At 35.1% G+C, this 18,946-nt stretch overlaps 1 protein-coding gene across 5 annotated transcripts in view; it reads left to right on the top strand.

The window, feature by feature from the left end:
* CSRNP3 (cysteine and serine rich nuclear protein 3) overlaps positions 1-18,946 on the top strand; it is a 257,377-nt gene that overhangs the window by 105,702 nt on the left and 132,729 nt on the right. The window contains exon 1 of one of the 5 annotated variants that reach the window (XM_043997962.1): positions 9,771-9,995. The exons of 3 other annotated variants lie outside the window; for them this stretch is intronic. Coding sequence is in view for 1 of the 2 variants with exons in the window: in XM_043997960.1 (XP_043853895.1) it covers positions 11,939-12,008 (70 nt within the window). In the remaining variant the exon portion in view is untranslated. Of the gene's footprint in view, positions 1-9,770; positions 9,996-11,807; positions 12,009-18,946 lie in introns of those variants that run through there. One more of the 5 variants, XM_043997960.1, reaches the window with a different exon arrangement.

Below are 18,946 nucleotides of genomic sequence, written 5' to 3'. Positions count from 1 at the left end.
CCAGATTTGAACTCAAGTCCTCCTGAATCCAAAGCCGGTGCTTAATCCACTGCACCACCTAGCTGCCCCAGACTTCAGTGTTTTCAAAGATGATTCCTTTTTCCATCTAGGCATAATTTCCAGTGATGCAGATACCAATGATTCTGCACCTTAGAAGTCTTAATTTTTTTTTTCAATTATCAAGCATTTATTCCTTCTCTCTCCTACTGGTTATGTGTGTGTAGGGGCTGGGGATAGGGGAAATCCCTTGTAATAAATAAGCATAGTAGAGCAAAAGAAAAATTTCTATATTGGCCATGTCTAGAAATATATGTCTCATTCTGTCTATTTAGTTTGTCATCTCTCTGTTAGGGTGTTGGTAGCAGTCTTCATTGTTCCTCTGGAATCATACTTGATCATTATGTTGATCAAAGTTCTTACATATTTCAAAATTGTTTTTTTTTACAATGATGTTATAGCATAAATTGTATTCTTGGTTCTGCTAATATTACTCTGGATCAGTTCACTAAAGTCTAGCTTTCTCTGAATTTCCTAAAACACAATATATCCCATTGTATTCATACATTCTAACTTATTTATCCATTCACTGATAGGCAGACATGCCTTTAAGTTTCCCACTCTTTCCTATTATGAAAAGAGTGGCTATAAATATTTTTGTACAAAAAGATTCTTTTCTGATTTCTTCGATCCCTCTGGTATATATGCCCAGTAGTAGTATCACTGGGTTAAAGGGTTTGTAAATAGCAACTTCACATCTCTACAAAAAGTGCTTCAGTGGGCCTATTTTTCTGAAGCCCTTTGAACATTTTTCATTTGCCATCTTTGTCAACTTTGCCAATTTCTTTAGAATAAGGAAAAACTTTAGAATTGCTTTAATTTACATTTTTCTCATTATTAGTGATTTGGAGCATTTTTTTCACATGGCTATAGATAGCTTTTGTTTGCTTCCTTGAGAACTTAGTGGACTATCTTTCAGAGTTCTGTCCCCCCAAATTCAGCATGTGGTGGTCAACCTTTTGTCAGTAGCAACCTTTTCTAAACTTCATGGCTTCTCTGAATCCAGAAGTCTTTTTCTAATTTAGTAGAATCTGCTGGCATGTTCCAGGATCATAAGATCTAGAGGTGAAGCGCTCTTGGGGATCCTATATTCCAAACCCTTCATTTTCCAAATAAACAAATGGAGCCCAGAGATTTTAAGTGATTTGCCCAATCTCACATAGGTACCAAATGACGGTAGGGCTCCAAACCTCAAACTCCAAATTCAGGACTTTTTCTACCTTTTTCTTGAGATTTGAGCATCTCCTGAATGCCACAGTGAAGCATCAGAGAAGGATTTTGGTGGAGAATCTATCCCATCTAAAGTCTGGGGAAAAGAGCTTCTTTAACCAGACTTCTACAAGATTTGTGCTTTGCTAGGTGGTATCCTCGAAAAACTTAATAAATCCTTGTTGACTTGACCTGAAATATAAGGGAAACCAAATTAATCTTGACTACCATGACAGATGCCAGTAAGTGATGTGGGTTCTTAAGTTACTTTCTAACCCGTCCACTTTTTCTTTATTTTCACCGGTGGAGGCGGGGAGACAAGGCTCAGGGTACAAAAGGCCAATTGTGTCTTGCCAGAGATTAAGACTCAAAACATACTATGATGTTAGAACTCTTTCTTTCTTTCTCTTTCTTTCTTTCTTTCTTTCTTTCTTTCTTTCTTTCTTTCTTTCTTTCTTTCTTTCTTTCTTTCTTTCTTTTTTGGTGAGGCAGTTGGGGTTAAGTGACTTGCCCTGGGTCACACAGCTAATAAGTGTCAAGTGTCTGAGGTCAGATTTGAACTCAGGTCCTCCTGACTCCAGGGCCGGTGCTCTATCCACTGGGTCACCTAGCTGCCCCGGTAAAACTCTTTCCAAGGACTCTCCACTTACCCTACAAGGATTTGTGCTACAAATAATAGTTTATGTTTTGTCTATTCACATCATGTCACATTTTGGTACCACATGTGTTTTTCATTTTGTAGGGGTAGCTAAGTAGATAGAATAGAGTAGGTAGAGTGCTAGGTCTGGAGTCAGAAATACCTGAGTTCAAATCTAGCTTAAGACATTTCCTGGGCAAATCATTTAACCTCTATTTGCCTCAGTTTCCTCATCTGTAAAATGGAGATAACAATAGCACCTATATTTCAGTGTGGTTGTGAAGATCAAATGTGATAATATTTGTAAAGGGCTAAGCATAGTGCCTGGTACATAGTAGGCACTATATAAATGCTTATTTCCTTTCTCCATTGTATATTCCATGCTTTAATTTGTTCCAGATTAGTCCCATTACCTAATACCACATAGGAAGGAATCTGCAATCTTCTCTGATCTGGGCACTAGGAAACAAATGTCTCCTTTGTGTCTTTCCAGGATAGGAGGGCTGATCTCATTTGCTCTTGACTACAGTTAGATACTTTTTTTATTCCTTTATATTGTTAAAGCTTAGAAGGATCAGGACAAAACATCATTTTCATCCCTGGGTCTCTTTGCCTAGTAACTTCTTAATATCCATATTCAAATGACTTCTATCCATTTTGCATATGCCAAGCAGGAGCAGCTATGAGTTTATTCCTACCGTTTAACCTGCATCATTCAGAACATTAGTTTTCTGGCCTCCTAACAGCTGCCATTTTGCTAATCTAACAACCAGATGTAATTAGGGATCAGGAGAAACCTTTCTATGAGCTTATTTGCTTTCAAGGTTATATTTTTGTTCTGAATTCGGAGTCACAGAAGTTTTCTATTTCCTTCATGGAACACCAGGTCATAGCTCATTCATTAGGTAATATAGAAGCAATGTTATATATGTGGTGGGGAAAATACCAGACTTGAAATGGTGAGTTCAAGTACTTCTTCTAACAATTACACATTGTATGACCCTAGACAAATCATTTAACTTCGCTGGGTCTCAGTTTTCCTCATCTGGAAGATGGGGATAGTAGCACCCATGGCGTTTACCTAACAGGGTTGTTGTGAGGGTCAAAGGAAATGATGTGGGTAAATTGATAGGTAAATGACTATTATTATGGCTCCTTTTTCCTTAATAGGTCAGGAATCAAACTGAAGGACAGAATATTTTAATTATGACATTACTCACTAATATATTCTTTTGGGATTTCCATCTAAGTTGGTTCAATTTTTTCATATGCTATCATTTACTCTCCCAGCATTAAGCCCTTTATAGTGTGTCAGAAATGATCATCTCAATTTTACAGATGGAAATAATAAGCTTCACAAAGCTAAAAGATTTTTTGCTTATGTCGGTGTCACAAGATTAGTTTAATGTTGTCTGCATCTCAGACACTTAAAAAAAAGTAGAGCTAGAGATACCTTAGATATCATCTAAGTTAACCCTGCTCCTATCTTTCTTTTTTTTTTAGTGAGGCAATTGGGGTTAAGTGACTTGCCCAGGGTCACACAGCTAGTAAGTGTTAAGTGTCTGAGGCCAAATTTGAACTCAGGTCCTCCTGACTCCAGGGCTGGTGCTCTATCCACTGCACCACGTAGCTGCCCCATGCTCCTATCTTTCAATGAGACATGTCTGATACCTGCTCCCTTTCTCCTTAATCCTGCCCTTTTTGTAGTTCCTTGCCTTAAATAACTTAAACATCTTCTTCCTCAGACTTCCTGCCTCTCTTGTAGCTTCGCACTGGTCTTCTGCTGCTGTAAATGTCATCATCTCCTCTTGTTGCTTTGGCCAGGACCCTTTCTTTAAAAAAAACCACCCTTTGGCACTTCTTATATATCAAGAATATTCTTCATCCTCTATTTCAAAGACCTTCGGCAAGGTGCCATAATTGTCCTTTGTCTCTTCTTGAATTCAGATAAGGCATGTCCCCTTGTGCTGCTCATATAATAAGGACTTACATTTATATATTGCTTTAAGAGAGCTTTCTTCACAGCAGTCTGAGGTAAGTTTCACAGGAATGGCTTTCCCTTTTTTACTCATGAGTAAATGGAGTCTCTGAGACATTAAGTAACACAATGCTTGCCAGAGTTAGGATTTAAACTCTTTTCTCTCCTGACTCCAACTCCAGTATTATTCCCAATCTACCTACTACCTATAATCCTAATTTGGTCTTTAAGTCTTCTCCAATGCCACACCTTATACTTAAGAATTTCCCCTTTCCCTTAGCTGGTCCCAAACCATCTCTGAACTTAGAAATACAAATTCTTCCACTAAGTATTTTTGCTTTTGGTTCTAGACCTGTAATTTCAATATTACTAGAACTCCTAGAGAAGAATCTTCCTTTTCTAGTTCAGAACTAGGAAAAGTGCTACAGAGGAGTCTTAGAGCATTGCCTGGAACACTGAGAATCTGAGGGACTTACCTAGTGTCATCTTTGGAGTCTTCCTATAAGGATAAGAAGAGTAAGTAGCTGGTGCAATGGATAGAGCACTGGGTTTGGAATCAAGAAGACTCATTTTCTTGAGTTCAAATCCCACCTTAGACACATACTAGCTGTGTGTCCCTGGGCAAGTCACTTTTCCCTGTTTGCTTCAGTTTTCTCATCTGTAAAATGAGCTTGAGAAGGAAATAACAAACCACTCCAGGATGTTTGCCAAGAAAACCCCAAATGGGGCCACAAAGAGTTGGACTGAACTGAAATGAACAATGACAGAGGGATAAGAGAATATAATGTGATCACAGATTTAGAGTTGGAAGGAACCTTAGAGATCCAGCTTCCTTATTTTATAGATGAGGGAAGTAAGGGTCAATTGGGATAAGTTGGTTATTTGTCCAAGATCACCTAGGCAATAAGTGAGAGAGACTGGATTCAAACTCTGGTCCTTTGACTCCAAACCCATTTCTCCTTCCACTTCTCTTTGCTGCATCTAGGGGAAATCTAATGGTGGCTTCTCCCAATCATGCTCAATTTAGTAATGGAATATCTAGCTATGTCTTTCTCTATTGCCTCCTACTTAGATCTCAATTAACATACCCTTCACCATATTATATATGTATCTTTAACATTCATTCTTATTTTTAAAATTTATTCTTCCTGTATCTTTTATATCTATCCACTCTATTTCCTTTTAGTTTGTACCTTTCATTTATACAGTCCCAGAAGGACTATGGATGAAATCCTGTGGAGTACCTAACTATGCCATCTATAGTTACATTTAATCAATTATTTTATAATTATTATAATATGATTCTCAGGCATACAAATGTAAAAAAAACCAAGAATGTTTTGATTGTGCATAACTTGTATGTGTACAAGACTATTTTCTCTTCATAACTCTCCGAAGCCACACTTTCACTGCCCTCTTTCACACCCTCAGCTCCCTACAACTTGCACAATTTTGTGGACTACCCAAACAAGTGCTCCTTGTCTCCTACATATTGTTATTGCCTTTGCACTTAGAGAACAGACTTGAATTAATCCAGGGTTTTGGAGCTGGCTAATCTTGTGACAATTCGACTTCATTATCAGCACAGGATTATTCTGAGGGAATCAGACTGAGGAGAAGGGGGAGAGGACAAAGGAAGGGAGGTGTGTGAGAGGGTGCTGAGAGCACCTCCTTTAGTCAGGTGTGGCCCCATGAATAAATGCCAGCAGAAACAGTTTATCTTTCCAGACTTCTTTGATATGACTTTCCTCCATGCATTCTACACAATAGCCACAGTTTCCCTGGTCTTGTGCTACTATCTCCCACCTCTTGCATTTGTCTAACCTGTCCTTCTGTACTTAGAATATATTTCCTTCACATCCTTCTCTTGTGACTAGTCTCAGACCATGAACCTTTCAGTGATTTCTCTCTCCCCAAACATTCCTGGAATATTTGTCAGGCTTTTTCTTTTTTTCCTCCAATAAACTTCATACTAACCTATTATATTTATTTGTTTAAATTCTATACTACACTCCTTCCACTATTCCCTCATGATAAATTTCCTGTTCTGTCCATGTGGACTTTCATCTTTTGTGTCTCTAGCACCTTAACATGGCACCTTTACCATTTGTTGTTGTTGTTAACCTATCTTTCAGTCGTGTCCAACTTTCTGTGACCCTAATTGGATTTTTCTTGGCAGAGATATTGGAGTGGTTTGCCATTTCCTTTTCTAGTTCATTTTTTACAGATGAGGAACTGAAGCAAACAGGGTTAAGTGACTTGCCCAGGGTGACACAACTAATAAGTGTCTCAGGCTAGATTTGAACTCAGGAAGATAAATCTTCTTGACTCCAGGCCCAGCACTCTTGCCACTGTGCCACCTAGCTGTCCCTCCTTTACCATAGTTGGTACTTTCTGACCTTTTTGTTGAATTGAATTAAATTGAGAATTTGGATCCTAGAAACACATGTGATATCACTGCTTGGTTTAACCTGAACCCTCCTCTATTCAATTCAATTCAACCAAACATTTCTTAAATGATTCTTATCATACAAGGAAGCATGCCAGACACTGAGAATATAAAGTCAAAAAATGTAAAACAGTCTGGGCTCTCAAAGAATTTACATTCTCAAATTAGTTAAATGAGAGAGGTAGCATCAATTTGCCAAAGGTCTGTGACTGATTTACTACCTATGATGGGTATCAGGCACGTTTGATAACCTGGAGATAGTCCAGTCCATTTTCTGGAAGTGCAAAATAGGAAATAAAATTATCCTATGGTATGCCTTTGCCATAGGTGAGAAAATTTGATTTTAAGAAATAGAAGGGGACAATACTAAGAGACAAACAGATACTTTATGAATTTATATTTTTAATACAATAAATTGCATTTAAAATGTTCTTTTAGTCTCAATTGGAAGTTTCTTCCTTAAACTGTTAGCTTGTGTTTCTCTGTTCATTTCAAATTTAAAGAAGTCTTGGCTGATGAAACTGTTATATAAGAGAATATGAACAGTTGTTCATTATGTAATGTGAGAATCAGAAATGCCGCTACAGTCCTGTTGCAGAGTAGTTGAAATACTGTATCTGAATTTTGATTGGAATCATGAATATTTTGTAATTTTCTCTAATCTTGCATTAATTTAGCAGATTTGTGTTAAATCATATCCTGAATTGAATTTCAAATTTTCCATATGTGCATTTTTTAAAAAATTATCTCGAATAGTGGAAAGAGCACTTGAGACTTGGGTTTTAGTGTTGGTTCTGACACTGCCACTAATTGGAAGTGTGATGTTGGTCAAGTGTATTCACATCCAGTGGGCCTCAGTTTCCTTGTCTTCAAAATGAAAGGGTTGGAATATATGATCTATCAGTTTCCTTTGGGACCTATTGCTCTATCTCCCCATTCTGCCCATTGAACAGTGCTTTCTTTTGTAAAAGTCATATAAAATACTCCTTTAAAATGGTCAGATTCCAGATTTGTTTTTCTTATTTTTCTCAGTACTGATGATGGTGACCTACCCTACTCAAAATAACCAAGGTACTAAAAGATGAAAATATTAAGTTGTACTTCCATGCCATACTTTCCGAATAATTTCATGTTCCTATTTTACAGATATAGAAACTTTGGCACAAAGACATTGAAATTGCTTGTCCAAGGTTGTATGAGTCAGTGCTAGAACTGGGAAGAGAATTATGGTTTCATCATTTGCTCTGCTTCTTCTAGCTCTTGGTTCATGCTCTGTTACTTATCTTGAAACACCTTTTTCAACATCAGTGAATTCGACAGACTGACTGTTCACATTTATAATGTTAATATTGCTGCTGTAATCTCCTCTTTGTGAAGACAATATTTCCTTGATAATTGGCTTTCATTACTAGCTTATTTATATTCTCCATACCTGTATTATTTTCTTATTGCTAATTTATTTTCTTATATACACACACAAACATACATATAAATACACACATATCTAAAGAGATGCATTTTTTTCAAACACCAACCCCAAGAACTTGGAAATAACTTTGTTTTTTGCTGATCCCTTCCTCCATTTGGCAAGCATTTCATGTCACTGTTTTTGAAGTGCTGCAGTAGGAAAAAAATGGCTGCCTTTTGTTTATTTCCCTGTACATTAGCATGATGACATCATCAGTGATATTAGCCAGAATGTATATATCTTTAAGAACTCAGATATACTATTAATCTTGGAATATAATTGTTTTTTTCAAATACTGCCTACAGGGTTTTGTAACAGCTTTAGCAATGGGTAGACAAAAAATGAATATAAATACTTTGGTGAGAGAACACACACACAAATAGTGACATTTTAAAATATTTTAAAATACTTTTCTCAGCATCAGGAGTACACCCCCTCAAAACAAATTGAAGGGATTACAAAGCATAGACATTTTGACATTAATTGTATTCTTTAGTAATAATGGTGTAAACAAAGTTGATAAGGCGTTATTACTATGGACTATTTTGTTAATACCTCTTGACTATTCTGTTATTTTTTTTTTAAATTAAGAATCTGGATGATACCTCAAATCTTTTGAGCAATTTGGACATAATTTTCCAGAAAACAAATTAGCGTTAATGGGAAGGTCTAATTCTAAGGTCTAAACAAGTTGAGATCACTCTTTTCTGCATTAATTGTTGCATGCTTTACAAACACTTCTACAAATATATATTAAAGGACTGACTCTTTTTTACTTAACTAAACAGAGAGGTAATTTGTTCTTTGATCCTGAATCATGATGCTGGCTGGGTTTTTATTCTCATTAAGAAGTAGAGGCTCTAGCTTTTGTTGCACTTCAGCTTGTGTTTGTCACATGATTTTTGCTGAGCTTAATAAGCAACAAGCTGTCAATTACCAATTCAAGTTAGGGAGATTTTGAAAGGGATAAGGAATGGTTTTGTTATTTGTTTATTAATATTTTTGTTGAGTGCAATGTGACTAAATAAACTGTATTTTGGTTTCATGCCTCCATTTTTCAAAATTGTGGAAACAACAAGAGTTAATTAACCCTTTATGAGCTTAGAAAGACAATTTAATGTTAATTTAATATTTATGAAGCACTAGGTTTCTGTAAATATTGGGTAATCATCATGAAAACCACTTGTTAAAATTGAAATCAGATAAGCAGTGCCATATGCTTTGTAGAGGTAGGAAACAGTCTGAAATAAATCACTGCAGTTTTAAGAATTGATATTAACCATGTGTCAGATCATTAAATGAGGTTTTCTTTTAAAATTCAATCATTCTTCAGGGACTTGCTCTTTTTAGGGAGACCTTAGCTCACTGGTTAATCATGTAGTTTTTATATTCATCTATAAAAATAACCACAGTATCACCTGTTTTCTCAAAAGTTGTATATAACCTGTATATCTGAGAATACAATAGATACACATACACATAATCTCTTGGTTAATGAAGATTTTCATTAAGGAAATTTTTATGGAAAATATTTTTAGTCAGCTAAGCATTATACAAAAATAAATACTAGCAGTCTGTTTAATAGTGGAAACAACATTCCTTTATTGAATCAATATAGAAGTGCTTTTAGAAGGCAGGAAACAATATAGTGCATTATGACAGCCCCCCATCCCCCACCTTAACTATTATGAAGCCTCTTATTAAAATAAAATCTAGTTAACTTCTTTTGAATTCTAGCTGAAACATTTTCTGTAATAATAAAAAAATGTTGTGAAGGGATTTCCATAATTTGTGCTGCATTAATGACTTAAAGCAGCTTCATAATTTGTTATTCCTTCCTCATAGTAGACCTCAGCTGATAAAAATATCCATAGACACAGTGAAATCAGTGGCATGCCTAGCTCTCTCAGACAAAACTCCCATGTGATCACATGTAGGCAGACTCAGTGAGACTGAAGCTGTTCAGCAAGCAGTAGGTAATGAGTCTTTGTGCAGAGTGAAGCTCTTGTCCCTGAACAATAAAGCATATGGTACCAGCAATAAAACACAGTGCTGGGAAATTTAAGAAGATTCCGCTGGAACCAGGAAGACACAGTGTCTTCGGTGATGATGGCACATATTATAAAATGATAGTCAATGTATTTGGGACTCTAATTAATAAACAGTGCATGGACTAGGACTACTACAATTTGAACAGGTCAGTTATTTTATAGATTGCTCAAACACTTTTTTATGTTTGATTGAATTTAAATGAGGATAGTGTTGTGTGTTGTTTCTTAAAAAAAACTTTGCATGTAAGATATTTGCAGAATATAGGATGACTGATGCACATGAATTGATACAACACTGGATAAATTGTTGATGTAATCAGATTTGTTAGAAAAAAAAAATATATATATATATGAGAGAGAGAGAGAAATAGAGAGAGACAATTATACTATACCCCAAAAAGTTATTTAAGGCATCACAAATTTAGAAGATGAATACAAATGAAATCCATGTGTGGATTTAAAAAAAAAATCTATCCAGAAACCAATAGCATAAAAGGATAATAATATCGAGATCAAATAAAAGGCTTCAAATTCATTTTCCCCCTGGAGTTTAAAAAATGTATATATTTTTATATATGTATTGCTTATATATACTATATGTATTATATAGATATATAACACACATATAAACATGCATTTTGTTGCTATTAGTTTAGATTTCTAAGGAATCGGGTGCTGTATAAATCAAAGATTATATATTTTGTGTTTTTCCTTCAATAGGCTATTTGACTTTTAAAATAATAAACAATTCCCCCTTAAAAATAGGGCATTATTTTGAAAATGTTATGATTCCAGCAGCCTATTAGAGCAACATGTTTGCCATTTATGGCTTTTAGCTGTGTTCATTTCAATTAAACATTTTTTGTTATTTACTAGATCTTTTAATAATATGGGAATGATTATTATAAAAACCTTGCTTCACATAAATTGCTCCACATCTTCAAACAAATTAGCTTAAAGGGACAAATTATTTAATTATGTGTGAAAGGTATTTTCCCACTGATTGACCATCAAGAAGGGAAAAATGTGTTTATGAACATACTTTTGTACATGAGCATCTATATGTGGCATATAACCACATTTTAAAATTTCCTCGGTTTCTGTGCATTTGCGAAGTTCAATGTTTGAAACAGGGAGGTTGCCGCCTGTAGGAAGGGGAGACACAGTGGATAATAAAACAGTCTCAATAATATTCCAAAAACAGGGAAAAAATCTTCATTTTTGTCCCTAGAATTTTATTATTTAAACAATAATTTAACTTAACATTGCATCTTCATTAATGTAGAAGTGGGCTTTGACCTGCTTCATTTTCATTTGCTTTTTTTTCTTTAGAAATTATTTCCATGCAACACATAATGGTTTGAGATTATCCTCCACAGTGAAGTACATATTTTGCGTCTTGTTATAATAGCTGCTTATGATATTTGCACAGTAACTGATAGCCTTTTAGTCCAAGTAAATGTGAAGGGAAGCAGAATGAAGCCAGCCCTTTTAAAATAAAAACACAAGAGAAATCCTTCATGTAAAATATTTCTGTCCACGGTAGTGTTCATTTTTAAGAGAAAAAAAAAACAACGAGCTAATTGCATTTCAAAAAACCAAAAACCAGAGAAGTTGTTGAGAATTTTAAATCGGCCTACCCCATGTATTTAAATGAAGTATTTGACTATTTTGGTTTCCTTGGAAACCACAGCTGCTACAGCTAGACTTTGTTTGGGGGTGATCCTAGGGGGTCTGCAAATAAAGAATTTAAAAACGTTTATCCCTTAGTCAACATTAGGGGAAAGCACAATTTTTGACAGCCCGATAAAATGGGTGCCCATTTTCTATAGGCTCTCCAGTGATTCAGGTATTCTGGCTGAACCGCAGCTCTACAATTTCTTACCCAGAATTCCATTTCAGCTCCTGGCAGGCCTTCCCCAGCCTTATGCAAATGAGAACAGCACAGTAGCTTTGACTGCAGAAGGGGAGGGAGACAGAAATGAGTTCAAAGGTCACAGGGCTGGTAGAAGGCTGGAACAGTTGAATGAAAAAATGAAAAAATGTAGTCAGTTCTGCAGCAATCTTTAGCAGACAGAAGAGGAGTTAAATGAAGTGGTCTTGGCTGCCCAGAGTGAAGACTGCCCAGGACCTATGCAGGAGTAGCAACGTGTACACAGGTATAGTGAGGCATTACTGCACACAGTGCCTGATTTTATTTCTGTGATAGGCATGGGTTTGCATGGGAGCAGCCGCACTTTTTATCTGTCTTACAAGCTGTTTTGGGGGTTCTAGGATTTCTGCTGTGACTGAATTGTTTTAGTCTCAAATGCACATAAACCATTTTCTGGTTTTTGTAATTAGAAACACAATGGCTAGGACTATTGAATTGCATTTTGTCCGGATGTAGCTATTTGAATGAGAAAATTAAATCGGGTTTTCAGTCTCAGAGTAATGCCACTTTTCCAAAGCCCCCAGGTTTGGTACTTTGTAACTGGAACAGGTAGGTAACCCTATTCGTATAGCTTTTAGGAGATGTTTTAGAATTAAAAAAAAAAAAACATTCTCCTCTTGACCAAGATTTTTGTTGAGATGACTGGGGTTAATCGATGGAATTTCTTCTCATTTAGGAACTGGAAAAAAATTAAGGACCGCTAAAAATAAAATTTTTGCGTAGAAAAATTTTTTCATTACATATTTGGATGTTTGAAAATTCTACATGTTTTCATTTCTTTTCGTTTTCTGATTTTTTCTAGTTTTCTTTACTAACTTAAAACCTGTATTATGAGCTCAACATGTTAAACTTCCTGCGATTCTTCCTTTTCAGTTGAAATACCTGCTTAGATTGCAAAGTGATTACAATCCATGAGAAATGCTGTAGGTCACTGGATTGACTTGATTCCTTTCTCAAAGTGTGTTTAAGAATAATAGCCTTATAGGAATGTATTTCATTGTAATGAACAAATAAGACTGACTTGGAGCCTAGAGATATGTGTGTGTTTGTATAATTCTTCATGAGAGCATTTTAGGAATTTCCCCTGTCCCCTCAATTTTAATGTATGTAATTTGAGGAGCTTTTTTCTAGACAGTGATCTGTGTACAGTTACTATGTCAGTATAAATGGAGACCATATGAAGCCATCAGTGATAATATTGGTAATGGAAAATAGTATTCTCACTTCTGTCAGTTTGCTTCCACCCATAATAGTTGTTGGGGGTGAGGAATGGATTTGTTGCAGAAAAGTAAAGTAGTAAAAATGTCTAGTCATGAAATGATTGCTATTTGCTTCTTTATTTGCATAAGATATTTAAAGATGTTTTGCATTCAGATAACAAAAATATATTCATGTAAATTTAATTGTCTTCCACATAGAAAAGAGTTAATTTCACCATAATGATTGAGACCTGGTAATTTGGCGTGTGTGTGTGTGTGTGTGTGTGTGTGTGTGTGTGTGTGTGCTCACGCGCACGCTTAAATAAATGGGAACAAACACAGAAGGGCAGCATCTAAAGTTGTGAAGGACAATTATGTCAAATGCTTATGGAGCACAGTGTGGGGTAGTTATTCAGGGCCAGATTCTCATCCTTTATCACTTTGCTGGGGCATTGTGACTTTTTTTCCCCCAGGAACCTAGTATTGGCTTAAAGAAATATTTAATTTCATGTCCTGTGTGATGTGAAAACACAGTAAAATTGCCATATTCTTCTTACACATTTTCTCTTTTTGTAAACTTCTTACAATAATTAGGTTAAAAGTGAATGTACTCTAATGATCTTTTGAGTTTTTCTTGTATTGGATGAACAATGAAATCTTGTCAAAACAAATTTTGCACTGTTGTTTGAAATGTGCCTAAAATCAAAATAATGTCTAATCAAGAAATTGTTGTATTCTGGGTTCTTACTTGCTGAAGTTATAGTCCATGTCTAAAGATGTCGTCACTGTTTTAGGAACTTGATTTTTTAAAAATGTAGCTACTTTGAATAATCAAAAAATAATTTTATTCTATGTCGAACATAAACATCTGTAACTCTACTGATGCATTTAGTTTCTACCTGACTTTGTGCCTCTGGGGGTGGAATGTGTGGGAGGATTGTGAATGAATGTGAATACAAATTCACTTAGGCTGTCCCATTCCATTAGCCATGTAAATGGAATTGCCAACACTTTAAGCTCCCCAATAAATAATGAAAATACTGTGGGATGCGAGTGGGGGGCAGGAGCTCATTCTGATTCTCGAGAAAATGTGATATTAGATCTACCTTATCATCTATTGCCTATATATCATCTATCTATCATCTATATCATCTATCTATCAATCTGAAATTGTTATGGTGTCATGAGTGATAGGAAGTCTGTATATACAAGTGCAAATTTCTTGCCTGAATATCCTGGGTAATTTGTGTCTCAATGCAAATTTCTTCTAAACCTTGGATTTTTTTCTGCATTGTATAAAGCCATAATTTGTGTAGAGGGCGTGGGCTGGGGAAGTGGGATGCTGAACCTGTCTTTCCATTGGTATAGGGAGCCCTAAGCAAGGAAACTCCCTCTACCAGTGCAGACAGGCTACTGTTTTGAGACTAATAGTCTCAGAGTTGCAAGAGAGGCTAAGTGATTTGCCCAGGGTCCCACCACCAATGTTTTTGAGTGGTAAAACTTGAATGCAAGTCTTATGACTCCTGAGACATGCTTTCTATTAATTTCTCCACCCTACCAGTATAGAAATCATTTCTATGAGCAATAAATTCATGGCCCAGTGATGTAAACTTATATGGATAATGTTGGTTGTATAGATAAAACGACAGTGCTTTGCACATAGTAAGCATATGAAAATATTTACTGAATGTTAATTGTTAAATTTCCAAAATTAAGCTTTTACCTCTTTAAAAGTATACTTTATTTTCATTTGGACATCTATTTAAGGATTATAGCATCGTAGATTTGGAGCTAAGAGAATACCCAGGGGCTAGCTAGTTCTTATAACCTTGAACAGAAATGTAGGCTTTGTTTTGTTTTGTTTTTCCAAATACTATGTGGTTTGAAAAAAACAACTATGCAATTTGATCACAAGAGATTCTTCTAGTATAAAACCTTCTGCTTTATGCAGCTGTTACGCTTGAGGAACAGATCACAGATCATTTTGAAGTGGGGCAGGTATAATGTATTTGGGAATCTTTAAGATTTTTTTTTCAAAGATAACTTGCCTTACTATCTGACTACCTGTCTGTCTTTGCCATCATTTGAAACAAGTTACCCTGTCATAGCCTTGGAAAAAAGTGGCATCATAAAGGTGACACTCACTCAACCTAACATTAGGTGACATAACCTAACCTGCAACCCACTTATTCCTTTCTCAGAGTCTGTGTAAAATATTATTTTCCATCTGAGTATTTTTTGAACAGATAACTGGTGCCTACAAAACCTAGGGGTGGGGGAAGAACAGGAAAAAAATCAAATGCCAAGTAGAATGCTAAAAATGTGATTCTTCTGAACCTATACTAACTGTCTCATAACAAATTTATCCACTCCATCCTTCAAAAAATAATTTAACCAGACCACAATGTAAAAGAATAATGATGGAAGACTGACAAGTAGACTGTGTATTTTCTTCATTTGTAAGGGACTAATTCTTCCAGTTCTCTCATTCCTCAAAGCAAAGCTTATTTCTATGCCCTTGCTTTTCAGTTTTCTATCATTTCATATCAGTTTTACCCAAGGGGCTATACAGAATGAAAAGGAGGTAAAGAAATGTAGGTCAGCATATACTTTTGGTGGAAAATATGCCAAATCCAAGCTTTGTATTATTCAAAGGAAGGCATAAAAAGTATCATTTTTTGTATATACAGTGTGTATGTTTAACTGTAACAAAATTATTAATTTATGTAGCAGTTTAAGATTAACAAAGGACTTCCCTCACAATAACCCTGTGAGATGGATAGTGTAAATATTATTGTCCTCATTTTGCAGATGAGAAAACTGAGATGAAGGATTACACAGTAAATGTCAGAGACAAGCTTCAAAACCATGTCATTTGTGACTACAAGTCCAGTGTTCTTAATGAATTATATATTTATGCTAATGTACATTTAGAAGGTCTACATGTTGAAGATGTAATAAAATTGACCATATTTTTATATGGTCCCATCAAAAGATAAATAGGTATATTAAGTAAGCTTTAGCCTGTTGAGATATGCAACTTTATCAATATTTTAAGAGATCCATACATGCAGTACTTACACCAGTGTAGATCATAGTTTTACATTCCCTTGCAACCAAAAAACATGAATCGCAGGTGGCCTTACCATCCTTTTTCTACTTAGTGGTGGCAATAAAAAAAGAACTTATAACTGGCCTCATATTCATTCAGAGTCTTTCCAAAATGTTCTTTATTGGCATAGCCTTTAAGAATTTGGGCCCAAAGCTATAATGAGGCAAAGAAAAGGAGGACATTAGCAGATTGTAATTTCCCTGAACTAATACAATTCATTTTGAATGAATTTACCAGATAACTAAAGACTATGACTTTAAAACACCTATTTTTTAATTTGAGCATTTTAGTGGTTTTTTCTAAAATTTGTTATACATTATTACCATGTATTTTTAAACGCAGAATGTTGTTAAAAGTTTAAACTTTTCTTGATGACTGAACAATCATTTTGAACATTAGTTATACTGTACAAAAATACATTTATAACTTTAGGGGACTATTGAGATAGATAGGGTTTTTTTGTCCTTACATTAAATGGCCTAGGACTACTGTTTATTCTTTCTCCTCCCTATATGTCTAGTTGATATTTGTCACTTATGAAACTTTTAGTACCCTTAGAACTCCATTTTGTTTTTTCTAGTCCAGTATCATCTGGAGAACTAGATATCCAAGCATGTAAAACATATTTTACATAGAAAACGAAGTAAGGAAGTCATTGGAGTAGGGCCTTAACCTGTCTCCCTATCTGTCATAGAGAAAAATTGCTTTTAAAACAATTTTCTGAATCTTTTTGGATTACTTTTGATTCCTTGATGCTTTTTGAATCAATGAGGTTGCCAAGAGCCTGCCTGCTGAATAATTGGGGGCACTATTCTATGTATGGATTTGAGAATCTGTCATGTTAGGTTATGAGTTGGTTTGGTTATACTTCTAGTGCATGGATCAGCAACCTCAAGTCACTTTTGTCTCAAAGATAAAGAGTAAATAAGCAGTATGATATATTAGAAAAAATCCTTGACTTAGAATCAGAGAATCTGAGTTTATCATTCACACTTACTACCTGTGTGACACTGGGCAAGTGACTTCACTTGTAGAGGCCTCCATTTCCTTATCTATAAAATTATGGTGTTGGGCTAAATGGGCTCCAAGGCTTCTTTCAGCTCTAGTTCTATGATAATATGATCCTATGATCCCCAAGGTCCCTTCAAATTCCAAACCTTATGATTTTTTAGTGACGTGGGCTAGTCAATCAGTACCAATCATTCATTCATCCATGCATCATTCAATAAACATTCATTCAATACTGTTGCTGCATAGCATACTGTATTAGACCTGGGCATATAGAGAAAGGAATAAGGCTTACATCCCAAACCTCAAAGATTCTAGTAGCAATACAGATATTTATACACAATAAATATAATATAAATTATTAGAACGTTGTAAATACCTTCCCACTTCTTATTAGAATTACTGTCCACCACAACCTTACTCCCTGCCACTACTCAGGCAAGAATTGCTATGTATGATTAGAATCAATAACAGTTACAGAATTAGCAATAAGAGGGACTTAAGAAGACATATAGTCCAACCTGTACCTGAATAAGAATCCTTCCTATAAAATTTCCTTTATATAATAGCCATTCAGCCTTTGCTTTAAGACTTCTAGAGTGGAGAAACCCACTCTCTCCTCAAGACATCCCATTTTACTTTTTTTTTCTCATTTGAGTTTCCCTTACATTCAGCACCGAGGACAGTGACTAGCACATATTAAGTGTTTAATAAATGCTTGCTAAATTGAAGTGAAACCGAAATCTTCCTCTTTGCAACCTTTACTCTGTGGTCCTTATTTTGCCTTGTAGCTCCAAGTACAATGTCTAATCCATTTTCCACATGTTGACCCTTAAAATACTTGAAGATGGCTATTATTTTCCAATCTCATCTACATTTTTTCTTCTAAGCTAAATAACCTCAAGTTTATTCAGCTAATTCTTATATAACATGCTTCTCAAGACACCAAAGATAGTATTATAATTAGGAGTTAATAGTAGATTTGGCTGTTATTTTAAAAATAGTAATTAATATTAATATGATGCCTTTTACCTTTAATTTAAAAGTTTACTCATATTCTTACTTTATATTCAGAGCAGCATAGTAAGCTAGATGAGCTTTACTCAGATGCACTTCTGATAAGTAAAATGTGAAATGAAAAATTGTTTCACTTTTCCCTTATCATTTCATCTGTGTGATTCTGTGTTTCCAAAGGAGATAGGATAAAATGAAACTCAAAACTCAAGAATCCTTTAGTAATCACTTTAAGAATCATTTGGTCTTTTTCATTGTGTAATTCACATGCATTTAATTGCCCCACATGCCATCTTCTGTTTGGAAAGTTAGTCAAGTGAATGGTCAATCTTCACCATTTTTGTAGCCATTGAAAAGACACATTTAGTAAAACACAGCATATAGGTAATTGTTATTTCCTTAGGGACTCTCAGAAGCTCTGTGGAATTTAAAGCTCTAAGCAAACAATGGGAATGTCATTGCTACAGGTATTTAACAAATGTCACTAGGTAGAAGAGAAACGGAAATATTATTTCATACAGAACTTGGTCCATTAGGACAATACTATACTCTATCAGATATCTAGGTTAAGTGTAAAACTTTGTAGCCTTTACTAATCTGTAATCTTTTATTAAAAACATATACATACACACACACAATAGAACCATGTTCAAAGCACTGTAATCAGTTCTCAGGGAAAGATCACACATTAATTGGTAAACCATTAATTGACTACCTGACAAATCTTTTTTCATATTCCAACTGACCTGATGAAAGGCATTTGTAATTCATTGTACTTTAGTAGATTCTTAAAGTTTTCATTTTATTCTGGGCATTTATGAATGTGAAATT

The sequence above is a fragment of the Dromiciops gliroides genome, chromosome 3 (assembly GCF_019393635.1).
Source record: "Dromiciops gliroides isolate mDroGli1 chromosome 3, mDroGli1.pri, whole genome shotgun sequence".
Taxonomy (NCBI): domain Eukaryota; kingdom Metazoa; phylum Chordata; class Mammalia; order Microbiotheria; family Microbiotheriidae; genus Dromiciops; species Dromiciops gliroides.
Note: the sequence above shows the minus strand (reverse complement) of the source record. Positions and strands in the feature narration are given on the sequence as shown.